At 45.4% G+C, this 17,014-nt stretch overlaps 2 protein-coding genes across 2 annotated transcripts in view; one reads left to right on the top strand and one right to left on the bottom strand.

The window, feature by feature from the left end:
- Window positions 1-17,014, top strand: part of LOC143431826 (facilitated trehalose transporter Tret1-like) — a 352,198-nt gene that overhangs the window by 160,787 nt on the left and 174,397 nt on the right. The window lies entirely within an intron of this gene.
- The window catches only part of Irsp53 (Insulin receptor substrate 53 kDa), a 65,108-nt gene continuing 60,361 nt past the window's right edge, over window positions 12,268-17,014 (bottom strand). Inside the window, exons 10-13 of the mRNA XM_076908769.1 lie at window positions 16,481-16,583; window positions 15,813-16,065; window positions 15,443-15,621; window positions 12,268-14,559 (exon numbers count right to left, since the gene is read on the bottom strand). Coding sequence (XP_076764884.1) covers window positions 12,375-14,559; window positions 15,443-15,621; window positions 15,813-16,065; window positions 16,481-16,583 — 2,720 coding nt within the window. The 3' untranslated portion in view covers window positions 12,268-12,374. The remainder of the gene's footprint in view (window positions 14,560-15,442; window positions 15,622-15,812; window positions 16,066-16,480; window positions 16,584-17,014) is intronic.

Here is a 17,014-nt window from a genome sequence, read left to right as displayed (position 1 = left end):
TTTCAATTTCTTCACCAAAAGAAGCTAAATTTTTTCTTTTTATGAAGATCAATTAATTTTCTAACGCTAATATTAAAGTAGTAATTTATTTCAAAGAGGTTCACCCCAACAAGGGGTGTAAATCACACCCCTTTCAACCTAAAATCGTCACGTAGCCTCTGCACCCCCAAATTTCTCACCACGACAAGGCATCATCTTCGAATTCAGAGCCACTCGAGGAACAGTCCTCGCGAAAATTACTCGAGGCGTTGGCTAGGATCTCTAGGGATGAATTTCGGCTCGCGTGGTACTCGCTTGACAGCAGATATCGGAGAACCATTTTCGATTCTGTCCTGAGGCAGTCAGACACTTGTTACGCCATTATTCTCGAGTTTCTTTATTCTGCGAACCCCTGAACCCTTCATCGATGAACCCCACTACTTTTCTCTCACCCTCTAACAATTTTCACACACACTACTATCCTTTGAAAATTATTTGAAAGCAGAAAAACGCTTGCTAACTTCTTATTGTCGTTTAATAAAATTATTGGACAATTAAAGGATGCAAAATGGGGTGGTTCTGTGAGAAAATCTTTCGTTTAAGGTCTCGACGAGAATAAAGCAGAGGATGACTGGAGAAAGTTTGCAGACGCGAGGTTAGAGCAGTGGAAGAAGGCGGTGGGGAATATGGAAACCGCCTTTAGTGGTCAAAGCTGGCCAGCACACAATGGAGGTCCAAGGGTGGCCATAAGGGAGAGCCATCTATCCTTATTTAAACCGCGTCCCCCTTTCTTCCTCTTATTCTTCATATTCACGCTTTTCAGCCAGTCCATCGAGCGTTGTTGGTCCATTGAATAAATCTCGTGGAATGTGTGAAATTGTCTGGGAACTGCTGACAATTTGGTCTTCTAAAAATCGCCAAAAGTTCGTTCCTTTCAAATTCTAAGCCTGAATGTCACTACAAATATTTTCAAATTAATTCAGAGCTTTAATTCTTAGCTTTAATGTCACTGCAAATATCTTCAAATTAATTCAGACATCGTTAGATTGAAAATGATGTGCAATGACTGCTTTAATTTGGGTTGAAGCAAGTGTAAATCGACCTAGAAGAAGGTAGCAGTCGTTCAGTTGAGAACAGAGGACTGCAGAACTTGCCAACTTCCTCCACGCTCTTCGTTTCTCACCCTTTTAAGGGGTGAATGATAAAAATGCCCAGGATCCACCGTTTCTGGCCAACCTCGATATCTTTTACGTGTCGTCTCGTGAATTATGCATGCTGGGCTTACCTGCGGGCCACCACTTTTGTCTGCCACTAAAAAAACGTGTCTCTTTTGCTAAAGTCTTTTACAAGTTGCGTTTTCAGGCTGCAGATCATTGCATTTGCATTTCTCACGCTAAATTTTTTTTTGTGGTTGTATAAAAGGTGAATTGTTGTTCTCAGACAGCAAATTTTAGAAAATATCGTCTTGCAAATTTAAAAAAATTTAGTATGGATCGATAAATGAGTATCTTCTGTAGATATCTTATCAACTGAGCAAAAAATGAGTCTCTACTTTGTGATCTACAGCAAATAAGAACACTTTCTTTGCATTTAGAATAAAATTTATGTTTTTGAAATTTTTTACACGAAGAATTGCAGCAAACTGTGTGTAGAATTTACTTAAAATGAATTTGGAAACGAAGAAATGGACCATCTGTAGAAATGGTAGTGAATAGTACAGCACTCTCTGATCGATAAGTTTCCTTGGTGGTAAAAGGCACTACCGACACTTATCATCAAGATAAGACACAAAGTAGATTTTTTATGAAGCTAGAAAACTGTAATTTCGAAGACTGGAGTGATGGTAATTAATATTACAGGACAGGATCATCATTTTGTATTTCATGCTTTAAAATATCGGTTATGCAGGTCTCTACAGATGAATCAATTGGTCCAATTAAGGGACAGAGCAGTAATTAATATATTAATACAATAAATGTGAATGAAGAACGAATCTGAATAAAAAAACTGAAGAATAAATATTCTATGTTGCTAATTTTCGTTTTTATCGCAAAAGAAAAGATTCCAATATTACTTATTTCTGTTGCATCTTTTGCAGTTGCTATCCTGCTCGCACGAGATGATAAATGAAACACGGATAACCGCATATACCATCGAGATTCTCTAATATCGAAGCCAGCAACCGTGTTTCAGACCGATTCCTCGCATTTATTGCCTCGTTTTCATTTTTCTCTTACTGTCACCACTCGTGATATAAACGCGACATCCTCTGCGCGTCCTGGTCTTCCGGATAATCCTAGATTTGCAGCTGCTCTTCGACAGCATCGCAATAACCAGTCCAAAATCCACAACTTACCATTTTTTCTTTAAATTGAAATATTTTTTTAATTTTACACATGTTTATTTGCCTAAAAATGTCAGACTTCGAGCTGAAATTGGAAGAAGAAGTTCTGTGCTCACGTAACGGGTTGATAAATATTTATGCACGCCTGTGTTGGTACCAGTTGGTACTCGAACGACACCCGTCGATAGCCACGTGACCCTCCACGTTCGTCGGTAACGCAGATAGCATTGTAATGCTCAATTTGAACGGGAAAACCGGAGGATTCGAACGTTTCCGGAATAATCCACGACTTGGATGCCTCAGCGAGTGTCTTCTTCGCTTCTTTCGCTCCAGCTGCTTCCAGAACCACCCTGCATCCCTCCAGGAATCACGTCCAGCAATTGGGGCGGTGGGTTCACGTTATTAAGGGGCGATAAAAAATGCAACGCGGCTGTTTCGATGCTGCGTCACGTATGGCTCGCTGTGTTACACGCTGCTGCTTGGGATTTTCAGAAATTTGTATCTACCCTGTGCCCTGAATTATTCCCACCTCGCGTTGTGCTTATTGCACAGAGCAACCTGTCGAATATCAACGCGTCTGTGCAACAAAACGACGTTGCACGATTTAAGTGGAGGGACGAGGGTGTTTTACTGTGTCACGAGCCAGGTCAGAGCAATTTTTCAACAAACGTGGTGCACGCGTGCCGTTTCGAAAGCGAACGTTGTTGGTCCTGCCATTACCCTCGCAAAAACCAGCAATCGCGTCGATGCACACCCCTCAATTTACAATTAATCAATCTGCGGCGACTAAACAAGCCCCAGTGTGTGACTTCAAAGACTGCTGACACTGTGCGACGATAAATCATCGGTGGCTGCCCGTTTCACGATCGAACGGACGACGGAATATCGCTTCGCATAATAACAGGCTCGCGTTTATTTGCTGCCGTCGAATAAACACGCGGATACCAATTCGAGATCGTTTTCACCGTTGCCAGGCTTAATCATGGGCGTTACATTTATTTCGATGGAAGTATCTGCGCTGGCAGAGGCTCTGGGTGGCACCCAGGGTGCCCCAAAGTCGTTCAACGCCAATCAACCATCGTTTACTTAACCTAACCTAATCGAGTGTCGCTACTAATGGCAACTGCTCGAATTAAGAACCTTCTGTCTCATTTTTTGCCATCTATTTGCTACATTTTTGCAGTTACTATTGCTTTAATCTGGTTATGCAATTGTAAATTGATTTTCTCCTTTTTTATTAGGAATTACTCTTAGTTTAGAAGGTAAAAGTGGAATTTAGGATTCTTAGAGGATCTGCAAACACTCGAGGATCATCTTTTAGGAAAATCTGAAGTTTAAAGGGCCATTTCACGTATGCGGTGTTCAGTAACAGCTGCCCTTTCTCGCTCGAGTTACTTGGGCTATCGCCCAGCGAAACTTCCGAGCCATTTACCACCCAAAGCGTTATTTGCAAACGGTGTTCTTACGTGCCCAGTCCAACAGTTTCTCCAGCTCAACTTTTCTCAAAATATTCAACGATTGAATTCGATTAAACGCGAAATATAAATATCAACCGTGGCCATTGGTGATAAATAATGGAATTTAATATCTCGCTGAATTATCCCGTCGTTTCGCGACTTTCCAGCGACAGCGCGATTCGCCAGAAGTCAATTGCCATTCAATCTCTAAATTATAACTAAAGAGAGTTAATTCGATTACGCGCGCCGTTCGCTGGGCTAATTAGTTTGTGTTTGATGCGCGAGCCAAATTGCGTGCACGTAAATAAATAAAGAGGAAACGTTTAATTCGTACATCGACCAACTTTCCTACGTTACAAACGCCATTTAGCGCTCGACAATAATTACCAAGTAATTACCATTGTGTATCACTTTACCATGGAATTATTTCGCCAGACTCGTCGTGATTCGACTAAAAATTGCGAACCCTCATTGGTGGTGCCTTTGATACTTTTTTCGAGGAATTTTTGTGCTCAGATTGGTGGTTGGATGTATCAGTTACGCTTGCTGAAGGAGCACGGCAGGGTGTCGAGAGTTAATTGAGCTATCCGCAGGTACATCGGTTTTCAATTAATTCCCAGGCGTGGATTGTTACAAAGGCGACGCGTACCAAGGCTACGCGTGCGTTTGACAGCGCCACGGCTAATCACTTTCCTCGAATCGCGCCCTTAGTCTGCCACGCCACTCACCTGTCTCTTTCGCGATCCTGCATGCTTCACGCGCGAGCTACCTTTTCGTCCTTTATCGCAAGTCTATTGAGTAATTAGATCCACTGAATATAAAAAAAGAGTGCAAAAATCTAAGAAAAAATAGAGTTTTGCTGAACCCAATAAGCATCATTTTGCCTTGGCTAACGTGCAACTACTGCTCTCTGCAATGCAGGAGGCGAGAAGAGAAGAAAATAAAAGCAGTGGTGTGGAGGTAGCTTGTCTCTCTGATGTCAATTGATTAAAGTAGTGTCACTTACTGAATCTTAAAGAAACGACTGCAGAAATCTAAGAAGAAAATGGATTTCTCTTGACCCCAATAAGCTTCATTTTTTCTTGGCTAACGTACAGTTACTGCCCTCTGCGATGCAAGATAGAACAGGAGCAGAAAATAAAAGCAGTGGAGTGGAGGAGTAGTTACACTCACTGAATTTAAAAAAAAAACTGTAGAAATCTTAGAAAATGAACTTTTCTTGAACCCAATAAGCTTCATTTTTTCTTGTCAAACTTACAGCTACTGCTTTCTGTGGTGCAAAATGGAACAAAAGAAAATAAAAGCAGTGGAGTGAAGATAGCTTGTCCCTCTGGTATCAATTGATTAAACACGCCAGCCACCCCCTTGGCGATCGAATTTCCTATTCGACACCGAATTGAAAATAGTCCTGCGGCACTGCCACCAGAATCGTGTCTCAGCGGATCTGGTTAGCCGGAAACGACGCTCTGCTGGAATGTCTGACCACGAGGAGCAGCCAAAACGCGTAGCAGGAATTCAATACCACTAATGAAAGGGCTTGGGTATCGTTCGAAGCGATTCTGGGGTGCGAAAAGTATTCAATTAATTCGACTAATGAAGAGACGTCCTTGTGTCTTCATCTTTGACGCACTGCAAGCATAATTTTCTAGCTCTGTCGCATAATTATTATTTCCAGCGTGAAATTCGCTCCACGAAAGTTGCTGCGTTTAATAAAACCAGGGTCAACTTTCGTCCTGGTGAAATGAAATTCGTGTCCTCGCCAATTCGATTTGCCAGGACGATGAGCTCGCGTTGGATAATTTTCCAGGCGAAATAAATTCGACGAATGGCTATTAAAAGCCCTCTGAACGAACAATTATTGTCCAGGAGAACTTTTTTTTAAGGAGTGCTCGCAAAATTTGTCGAATCGTTCGACCATTCCTTTTGTACACCGACTGTTTTTCATAACGCTGCGATATAAATTCGTAGAACGGGAGAGAAGGGGCGTAATGAAATTCCAAGCGGACCACGGGGACGAGAAATTTTCGCAACTGCGTTTTCCTTGGATTTAATTAAATTTTTTCGTGACCCCCTCGCTTTGTAAGGGAAATTATCGAATTAATGCGAGATCTCGACCAAGAAAACGCCTCGAGCTAGTTGGAATTACAATTCGTAAGACTGAACGCGTCTCCTCCTGCTCTTAAAGCAGTCCAATGATTGTTTTAAAACTGTGCTGCCTCTGAGCAGAGCCTGCTGGACTTAAGAAGCTCAGAGAAGCTCGTAATTAGAACTTAAATTGATCGCAAGATGCAAATGCACGGTTGTGCAGCCTATTTGTGCCTGGACTGACAAAAAACAGCGAGGTTTACACAAAGTCAATACCCCAAACACGTGTCACGGGTTGCCAGCACTCTCTGGCGCGTTGTAAACGTGGCAAAAATCCTGGTAATCCCTTTTGGCGATTGAATGTAAAATGGCGTGGCCAACCAGCGACGCTTTACTACGCGCGCAACTTTTACGGTTCCTATATTAGACCCGTGGAGGCCACGTTAACCCTTTTTGTTTACGGGACTGGCTGTTTGCGCGAACGTGCGCTATCTCGCCTGGTGTGCACGTTTTACAAGCCCCACTTGCGGTGGTACGAACGAAAAACGAGAACTCCCTGGCCCAATAAAATCCGCGTTGCGCCCTTTTTTTAATGCCAGAGGGCGACACACGCGCCACAAAGAGTAGATCTCTCGCGTTTTAGAGGTTACCCGCGATAAATCGCGATATTGAATATGTTAGCGAGAGAACGCTCGGCTCGTGATGCGATTTCAGCCCCCTCCTTTTTTTACGCGCCACTTTATGGCGGCTTTTACGAGCTGCGCTTTTTAACGGCTCTGTCGGTTCCCTCGCTAATCGGGGATTGGTGCCTGGGAACCTTAGTTTTATTCCTTCTGTCAAACGTGAGAGAAATCGTGAAGAAATACCGATTTTTAAGTCACAAAACTATTTTTTTAGAGCTCCAAGTTCGCAAAAGTTATTTATTTTTTTCTGAATTCTGTTGTGTAATAGTTGAAGCCTTAAAGCTATAGTTTAGTAGCAGATATACGTGTATTTGAAAATTTTCATTGAAAAACCAGCATGCAGACTGACATATCCAGCCTGCTCTGTTAGCATATTCATAGCTGGCGGTGGCACGCGCGTTTCCATCAACCGTGCTATCTATCAAAAGTTTATGGCACTGTCCAAACACTCTTGGAGCGTGGACCAACGCGACACGTGCGCCTACACGCGAGCAGAGGCTCGACAAAACACTCTGCGAGAAGTTATTCGGAGAATCGAGAGCTGGTGGCTTTGAAAAATGCGAACGAATGCCTTCTGGTGACTCAGAGCGATGTCTGGCTTGAAAAATCGAGCCACAGTGGTCGATAATGACCCAGAGGCGAGTCATCGATCGCACAGAGCCTGCGAATAAAACGGAACAGGAATGGGGCGATAATTAACCGGCTCGCAAACACGCTCAGCGCATTCCATAAGCCAAAAACCTGGATACAGAATTCGACGGTTCAAAGCAGAGCAAACAGCATCCGCGGTAAGAGAATTCGCGTGTACCAAGCGTAATGAACGCGCCAGGAGAGAACGTGGATGTATCGATTACGGAACTGCGCCGATTAATACGACGGGACGCCAATCAACCATTTTCCGTTGCTCCATGCCTTTCTCCTTTTGTTGGTCAGCGTAATCAGATCTGTAGTGGGTGCAGTGACTCTTGAATTTAATGGTTAATTGCTATTTAAGTCGATTTTGGATGCACACTCTGAGAAAATGTAGCAACACTAGTATATTAGTGACTGCTGAAGGATTTGGGTGCTGAGACAGTTGTGTGTTAAAGCAATTGGGTGCTAAGACACTCGAATGCTAAAGCAACTTTGATGCTAAGAAACTTGGGTGCTAAGCAACTTGAGTGCTAAGCAACTTGAGTGCAAAGCAACTTGAGTGCTAAGCAACTTTGATGCTAAGACACTTAGGTGCTAAGGAACTTTGATGCTAAGGCACTTGGGTGCAAAGACACATGGGTGCCAAAACACTCAACAAACACACTAAAACCCAAACCCTCGTTTCAAGACCAAATTTAGCATCGAATTTCAGAAACGCACGACCTCCACAATTCACTCCAGAGTGTTAACGAAATTTTTCGCGATACCGGAACCAATCAACTCGCTCCAGGGTACAATTTCGCGTGTTTGCCGATTCCTCCGGGCGAAAGCGAAACAAACGTATCCCCCGTGTTTAATCATCTGCCCCATTGTCTACCACTTCACAACGTCAGCGTCCATCGAGCTGCAGGCTTAATCGCTGCTGCTCCCCAGAGATCGAGGAGAAAAGGAAACGAGCAAATTGGGCTAGTTTTGCGTGGTGCATGGTCGAATCCAACCCCTTCACTCTTTAAAGAATTGTTTGTCAACGGTTTATCGATCTCTCGAGGGACAGCAGCAGAGAATCGCCCAACTTTCCATTTCTCTAACCGCACCACAGTAAAACTCAATTACTCTCTGAGCCAAATCTTCGTTTCTGTTCGAAATTAATTTAGTGGACAGGTTCTTAGCGCGATATAAGTCGTGGCTGGCAATCTTCGTCGCGTGTCGTTCACGTGAAACTGGATTACGTTTTATAGTCTTAACTGGCAATATTGCGGCCATAAAATACTTACCTGTTGATCCTGTCCGTGAGATTAGCGGGTCCTGAGGATCACTGGCGGTCTTCTTTTCTTGGATGACGTGGCTGATGTAGAAACGAGATAAAATAAAAACGTGGGAACCATAAATATCTGAACGAGAAATGTCTGTTTTTGAAAAGAATCGCAGGGTGAAATAATAGTTTTTGGGTGAGTGTTCGAGTAATTAACCGTACACGAGGGTTGCACAAAAAACGTTAATATAATAACAATAATATATATAACGTATATGCATGTATACATGGTTCTTATTAACAATTTCATCGTCTCGTTTTTCACTAGGCTACCCAAAAAACTGTCGCTGGAAGTGGCTAGTCGGGTCCACTTCCGCCGTGAACTGATTAATTTTCCTCTAACCTCACGGCAGTATACGTGTATTTATAATATATTAACATCTTCCATTCGCTGGTGCTCGCGTCGCTTATCTAACGCGGTTACAAAAGAAATTGCCCTAAACCATTTTTTTCTTACTTATATCCTAGGTTTCCATCGGTAGCTATATAAGAGATACATTGGGGATCACTGAATCGGTTTGTTGGAGGCCCTAATGGAACGTTGTAGCCTCGAAGTTGCGTTGTTTGTTGGTGAAATACGTTTAAATGTGGGAACTTGATCGACAGGGAATAGAGAAAACTGTGGTGGGACACTTGGGTACTAGCATTTCAATGCTAAGACAGTTGGGTGCTAAAGTATTTGGGTGTTGAAGCACTTGGGTGCTGACATTTCAATGCTAAGACACTTGGGTGACAAAGCACTTGGGTGCCAAAGCATTTGAGTGCTAACATTTGAATGCTAAACACTTGGGTGCCACAACACTTTAGTGCCAAAGTACTTGAGTTCCAGCATTGAATGCCAAGAAACTTGGGTGCCAAAGCACTTTAGTGCCAAAGTACTTGGGTTCCAACATTGAATGCTAAACACTTGAGTGCCAAAGCACTCGAATGCTAACATTTGAATACTAAACAGTTGGTTGCAACGCGATTCAGGGTCCAAGTATCCGATTCAGAGATCCCAGTTCTACTTCTCTGCGCCCAAACGGCAGAGCGTAACAATGTGTATCAAAGTGGAAGAACGATAATAAGTATGTCCGAGGAGAGGTGATATAATATGTACAATTACCACGTGGAATCAGTGCACCTAATGAATGACCGGAGAATTATCACTCAGGTTACCCACTGCTGGCTTGTCGACGCGTTTCGAGTGTCTCTGCGAAATCGATCGAATTCATAGCCCACCTTATACATCTCGTGGGTATTTTTCTACTCCCTGAACAATCTCTGAGAGAGCAGAAAAGTGGTGGAATGTTTAGCAGTTCGTCGCGAAATAACTTGGTGTCTTCTTTCTGTTCTGTGGCGATGATCCGTTCATTAACTTAAAATTTGGCTTGCTAACTCGCAAACGAGTACGTATTTACAGGTCACTCTGTATCACTGGACTAAGCTCGATGTATCGCGTTCTTCAAAAACCTCGACGGAAAATAATACAAACATTTTCGCAAGAAAACATGCGATGGAATGTGTCAGAGCTACAAATATACAAAACCCATTAGTGCATTAATGTCGCTAAGTATTTAGTCCTGACGAGCTCGCAGCTGACGAGACGGACCACCAATAAAAATCACGTTCACCCAAAAAATTAGAATATTGTAAATGTAAAACGATGAAGCACTTCTTGCGTTTCTAAAATAATTTTTAGAGTCTCTGCGAGACAAAGTGGTCCGTCACCAGCTGAACGCTCGAACGCCGCAGAAGAGCTGTCGCGTCGTCGAGGAATCGCAGCGACGAATTAACATAAATCGCGTGGCAGAGAAATTTCCGCGCGGTGGAAGAACACGCTCGCCACTTTTACGTTCGAGCGGAGGAAAGAAACGGGCGACGGTCGTCGAGGGAAAAAGCTTCGCGACACGGAAGCGCGAGACTTGGACTGGTTGGGAGTCGAAAAAAAAAATTGTAGGTGCAATTTTACGAGCGTAAAGCCGCTTTTACGACGTCTCGAACGAAAGTTCCATTCTGTGACGGCGCGACAGAGTCGTCGAAGGCGCCAGTTAACAAACTTGCTGGGAAATAAACCGCCAAGCGTGTCAGATGTTGATCTGTGATCGAGCATCGTGGCTTCTGACCGCCATTTAAAAAATCGCGACCCAACAATTGGAATTTTACTTTTTCTGTGGACTCTTCAATCCTCTATGACGTGGTTAAAAATCAGTTCGTGCTCGCAATGGTCCCTAATAATTCTAGAATCGTTGGTCCAAAAGTGGTCCAACGCCATAAATCGAAACGAGAGAGAAGGAGTTCGTCATAGAGGATCAAAGTCGGACGTGTTAGTTGGACGGACATCCGCGCGTTTTGATTGGCGTGCCTGTCGCGTCAGGCGTTCTCTGAGGAGGAACTGTTCTCTCGAAACGGAGAGGCGCGTCTAAGATCGCACGAGGAGGGTAATCTAGATGAAGAGCTTATCTCATGACAACGCAGGCGCCGAGCGATCGTTCGTCTTCGTTTTCCGAAGCTTTACAGTTGCGAATATGTTCGTCCTGCAAGAATCGAGCTTGATCAGTCGCTAGAAAGAAGCGCTGACTGTTATCAGAACGAAAACGTTCCATGCAGTTCCTCTAAGTAGAGAGTCGAAGCTACTTGACGAGGATTGGGTAACGAGAGTCACTTGCAAGATGGCGTCTCGAGGGGACAGTCGACAGAGCACACACGAATCGGTGGAACTTAACGTGGACAAGCAAGTCTCAAACATTTACACGACATTTCATGCGAAGCGCAAACACAAAACAGTACAGTGCTTTCTTTTCGAATCTCGTCGAAGGATTGAGTTTTCTCGAAAAAAATGCGAATTCCAACGCGAGAAATGTCTTACGTAATGTATCGAAATGCCGTGGGAACGAAATTTAATTCCTCGCGACGCCCACACGCGCTGTATTCAAATAAACTGGCAGTCGTTTCAAGCAGAACCGGAAGCTAGCTTCTATGGATATCGAACGGACCGCGTACAGTATCGAGCTCTCGAATCGACTTGTTATTAATGCAGAAACCAGTTTGCAGGTCGCACTTGAACGCGATGCATTTTATCTCGCTGGATTTAATCGCGACAGGGTCGATTAATTTCGATCGTTCGAGCGTGCAATGAATTTCAAACGATTTCTTTTATGGAACGTTTCGAGATTTAGCAGTGGCAGGCCACACACTTGGGTGCTAAGGCACTCGAGTGTTAAAGCACTTGGGTGCTAAGACATTTGGGTGCTAGCACTTGGGTGCTAAGACACTTGAGTGCTAAAATACTCGAGTGTTTTAGCACCCCAGTGCTTTAACTTGGGTGCTAAAACACTTGAGTATCAAAGCACTTGGATGCTAAAACACTTGAGTATCAAAGCACTTGGGTGCTAAAACACTTGGGTGCTAAAACACCTTCGAATTACCGTAGCATTCAGCAACGACAGATCGAACAAGAGTTACGATTGAACCATCATCCATAACGTTGTCTTCTCCATCGCAATGGCGGGCAGCTTCTCGACACGTGCACCGAAATGCGCGCACGCTTAACGTCAACACGTCGATCTCGCGATACACAAGCGTCGACGAAAGCGCAAACGGTAACTACGCTTGCAAAAAGAAAAAAAAAACAAAAAGAAAACGAACAAACTCGAGGAAGCAATGGGATGCTGCGCTACGTGGAAAGCTGATCATCGGTCATTCCTGGCGTCGACTCGATCAGGGGGCTGGCTTTACACGATCAACTTAACAAGCGAACAAAATCTAGCGGACAAAATGAAAATAACTGCTAAATCAGAATCTCCAACATCTCCCTCTTTCGTATCTTCCAAGACGTCGCGTTTTCGCGATCCTGTCCAACAAGCTGACTCGAACCTTCAGTGACTCGAGTCTCCACAGATTCATTGCTGTTTCTTCTTCTTCTTCTTGTTCACGGACGCGTCCACTCCCCAGAGATCGTACCACGGCCCACAAGTATTCTTATCTCTGTCAGAGTCCCTGCGCAGCTTCGTCCTAGGCAACAGCGTCTTCTCAGCGACTGTTTGGTCCTTGACAACGATGCAGCTGTACGTGGACTCCTCGTCAGAGGCCTCAGTCTCGCTGAAGTTCTGCGTCAGTCCATCCTCGTCGTCAGTGTACTTCTTCCTCCTCTCGTTCCTCTTTGCCTCGTTGTTCTCCTTCAGCTCAGCCACGATCATGTTCCGCTTAGCCTCCAAGCTGCGCTTCCGTTCCTTCTCGATAATGGCCTTCCTCGAAACGTTGCCCATGAAGTAGGACCTCTCCTCCTGGTGCATCCTGTAATCAGACCTTTCTACTGTCTTTGGTCTCTCTGCTGGGGTAGGAAAGTCCTCGAAGTAGTCAGACTTCTCTGGAACGTGCATCCTCTCTGCTGGCTTGGGCTCGTCGTGATGAGAGTCATTCGTGATCGTCACGTCGCTGTTCCTCTTCTCCAAGTTCTGTCGCGAGTTGGGACTGCCTTCTGGGCTCTGCTTGCTGGTTTCTTCAGAATTCGCGTCCTCTTGCACTTCTTTCTTGATCATCTTTGGGATGTCCACTAAGGATCTGTGCTGCCAGAGAGCCATGCCTTCGAGGACATCTGAGTCTCGCCTGAATCTCCAGAAGGACTTGGTCCGTTTTACCAGCTTTGGACTCTTTGAGTCCACGTCGAAGGCTCTGCCAGTTTGTATCAGATGTCCAACAGCTGTTGTCTGTCTTGGCAGCAGTGGTTTCCTCGTCTCATCTTTCAAAGTGTTGTTATTGGTGTCGTTCTTCTCTAAACCTTCTAATCCATTCCTCTGGAACTTCTGCAGATTGCTCTGACCTAGATTCTGGTAACCATGCCTCTCAATCACCTTGGTTCTCTCTAATTTCGTCTCGAAGTTGGACTCGTATCCACGTTCCTTGTCAACTGACACGTTTTCTCTGACGAACTTCGTCTCTCCATAGATGGCCTCCTCTTTGTCAGAGAACCTGCGCTCTCTGTACGCGGTACGCGGTTCAGTTGGCCTCTCAGGAGCCTCTTCAGATGGCGGACGAGGTCTCTCGAACCGTCGATTCGACGCTCGTTCAGTGTTCCTGTTCCTGTCAGGGTTCTTCTCGAACGTCCTCTCACGCTCGTACGTAGAACTCTTCTGCACTGTGGTGGGGGACTTCTCTAAATACCGATCCCTCTCACGCTCGAACCTCTGAGGCGCGTGGTTCCTCTCGCAGTCGTTGTATCTTTCATATGGTGGGGGTGGCTGCTTCTCCTCTCTGCGCTCTAAGCTTCTGTACTCGTTCCTGCGCTCCATCAGCTTTGGTGGGCTGTGCTCCCTGGCGTACTTCTGAGCAGTCTGCTCCAACTTCTGGGCTATGTGCTCCACTTTCCTCCCAGTCTCTGGGATCGTAATCGTACTCTCGTCGTCAGTGCCAGAGGACGAAGCTGAGGACGTCTTCTCGTTCTCGTACTTGGACTCCTTTTGCGCCACTTGATGGTAACCTCGTCGAGAGTTACGCTCCTGTGCGTCTGATCTCTCTGTGTAGTACTTCTTCTGGTACTCCATTCTGGCGCTGTATGCATCCTCTTCCTCTTCCTCTAACTCTAATTCGTCTTCCTCTGTCTCTTCCTGCTCCTTGGGCTTCTTTGACTCGCGACGATCCTGCGAGTGCTCGTTGTTCCTCCTGGTAGACTTCCTGGACTGCTCTTCGTTGCTCAAGGGTTTGCTCTTGTGGTTCGAATTGGCGTGGCTGCGAGTCTCGTACTCGTTCTTCTGCGATCTTTCTTGCGTTTTCTTCGCAGATTTTCTGGCCTGTCCGTTCTCCATTGTACCGCGACTGGAGAAGTCCCTGCCGCTCTTGCGGTCCTGGCTGTCGTAGCGTCTGTTGGCGTACCTTCCCTCAGCGTTCTCGTTCTCCTGGCTCGCATTCGACTCCACCCAGATGTCCATCGCGGTTCTGTAGAGGTGCCAGCTCTTCTCGTCCCGCGGTATCGTCTTCCACGAGTCATTCTCCCAATCCTTCGGTTTCTCGTCCTTCTGGTGCTGCTGTTGCTGCTGCTGCCTGGCAGCCTCGGTTATTCTATCGGCTCGCGGCTTTCTTCGCCGTTGTCTGCGTTTGCGTTCGGGCTCGGGGTGAGTAAAAAGAAGAGAAGAGAAGAGAAAAGAGAGAGAGAGAGAGAGAGAAGAAACGAAAGGACGAAGTGACAGTGCAGCGTAACGGAGAGAGAGAGAGAGAGAGAAACCATGAGCCAAGTACAGGATTAGTTAGGCGGTCTGTCGAGCATTACTGTCGCGGAGTATTGCGATATGCGGGGATTTCGAGGGGTATGTATGACTGCTCTGGCATCGCAGGAGCTCGGAGATGTGAATGAGCCACCACCACGTCCTATTTTATTTCCATCGACCACGATAACGCATGCGGAATCTACAAATCAGGAGAGAAAACAACATCGTCACTCTGCTGACAGAGCAAGTAGGCTATTGGGGACTCGTCTGGCTATCGTCTGTGTCTCTGTCTTTCTGTTCTATCATTCTCTGTCCTTTTCTCGACGCGACGCGCGATTAGAGAGACGCTTAGAAGGGAAATATACGAGTAACTCCAGCGCAGGGGATTTATTAATCAGTAGAGAGCGCTCGTTTCTACGCATGCAACACGGCACAGTTGGTACGACAGTTCGTCCTCAAAAGTGACCCAATTTGGACACTTTTTAGGTGAACTTTTAATGGAAGGAGGTCGTTAGATCCAAAGAGAAATAAAATAAAATGACAAGCCACGGTTCTACGATACTCAGCTCTACTCTGTACACTTCGTTAGCCAACGTAACCTAATTACTGCGAGCGGGGATAAAATACAAAGCTCGAAGAGTCACGAGTCACAGGCAGAGAAGCGTTTCTACAGGGATTTTGCCAACAATCATCAGCTACTTCCAACGGGGCTCGATTAAGAGTCTCGAAGGTATCATTCCTGATGCGATTCCTTAGCGAACGCTTACCTCATGGCCTCGTCGTCGCTGTAGTCGATGTCTGGCTGAGCTGGTGCCTCGTTCGAGAAACCACTGTCGTTGCTGCTGTGAAGCGACGTGACAACTTGAGGAGGCGGCACTGGAGGGGCTGGTGGCTGTATCCTGCGACCACCAGCCAGCACAGTGGGCAGAGTGCCCGATGGACGGATCTGAGGGATAATTTAACTGATCTGGATCACTAAAATTCGATTCATTACACTTTGCAATAGCTCAGAACTTAGAAACCCTCTAACTAGTGACACAAATCTGTCAAAAGCATTAGAAGCTGCACAGTGGAATTTTAAAGAGACACACATGTAGAAATATGAACGAGTGAGAAAAAAGAAAGAATGGTTCTTACTGGTTTATTTTGCCGCGCAGTTGGCGTGGCCAAATTGTGTGAACTGTTGCTGTTGGGCACGTTGGTGGGTGTGCCTATGTTGCTGTTATTGTTGTTGCTGCTGTTGGAGTTGTTGTTTCCCACCCTGTGGAATCCGCTGGGAACTTCATCAATACCGCTGGGTGTCACTGGCGGTCGAGAGGGTGGCGGTTTGCAGGGTGGCACTGCTTGTGGCTCCGTCGCGCGACCATTGTTTGTCCCGTGGCTGGGCGATCTTCGCGCGATAACCGTGCAATTTGATTTCAGTGATAACGTTGACGACATCGATCGAGAGGGACGGATTTCGCGTGCGATAATCCGCCTTTTTTTGGTCAAAGTCGTCGCATTTTTGTTGAAAATCAGGGATCAAAGGGGTGGTTCGAGGGTTCGAAGGGGTGGAAAAGTTCCAGAGGTGGTGTATCGTAAATCGACCAGCGGAATAATGGGATTTCGAGGGTAGTGGATGGAACAATAACACCAAGACGAGTACGTTTAATGGGACTAGCTGCATCGATATCGGCCAGTGCACGTTATCGTTCCAGATTAGCGTAATTGCGTTCGACCCGTACAATTGTTAGCCAACGAACGCCGTAACTAGATCTGTTCTGATAGCGCGAAAACCGGAGATTTTCCTGCCTCTGTTAACTTACCCCAAACTATCGTCGATAATAATTTCCGTGTACGCCAGCGGGAACCAGCCGGAGCTTTGGGTGCGCAGGTTCTCACCGAATTGCCAGCCTTTCTGACGATCCCCTGAGAACATAGTTTCGTGGATTGTAAATAACAGTAGTGGACAGTAATAAGTCAAGTATAATTTGAGCTCAAGCTTTTATCTTTTATGCTTTGGAAGCATAAAAATGTTGGAGGCATTCAAGTTTTGAAAACGCCCAAGCTTTGAGAACACTTAAGCTTTGGAAGCACTCAAGTCTTGGAAGCACCCATGTCTTGAATGCACCGAAGTCTTGGAAGCACCAAAGATTTAGCAGCACCCAAGTTTTAAAAGCATTCAAATTCTGGAAGAACTCAAGTTCTAGAAGCACTCAGGCTTCGGTAGCACCCAAGTTCTGGAAGCACTCAAGTTTTAGCAGCACTCAAGTTTTAAAGAAAGCACCCAAGTTTTAAAGAAAGCACCCAACTTTAAAGAAAGCACCCAAGTTTTAAGAGCACCCAAGCTTAGAAAAGCA

Source organism: Xylocopa sonorina, unplaced genomic scaffold (genome assembly GCF_050948175.1).
Source record: "Xylocopa sonorina isolate GNS202 unplaced genomic scaffold, iyXylSono1_principal scaffold0014, whole genome shotgun sequence".
NCBI lineage: Eukaryota > Metazoa > Arthropoda > Insecta > Hymenoptera > Apidae > Xylocopa > Xylocopa sonorina.
The sequence above is the reverse complement of the archived record's forward strand: the minus strand, read 5'-3'. Positions and strand labels throughout refer to the sequence as shown.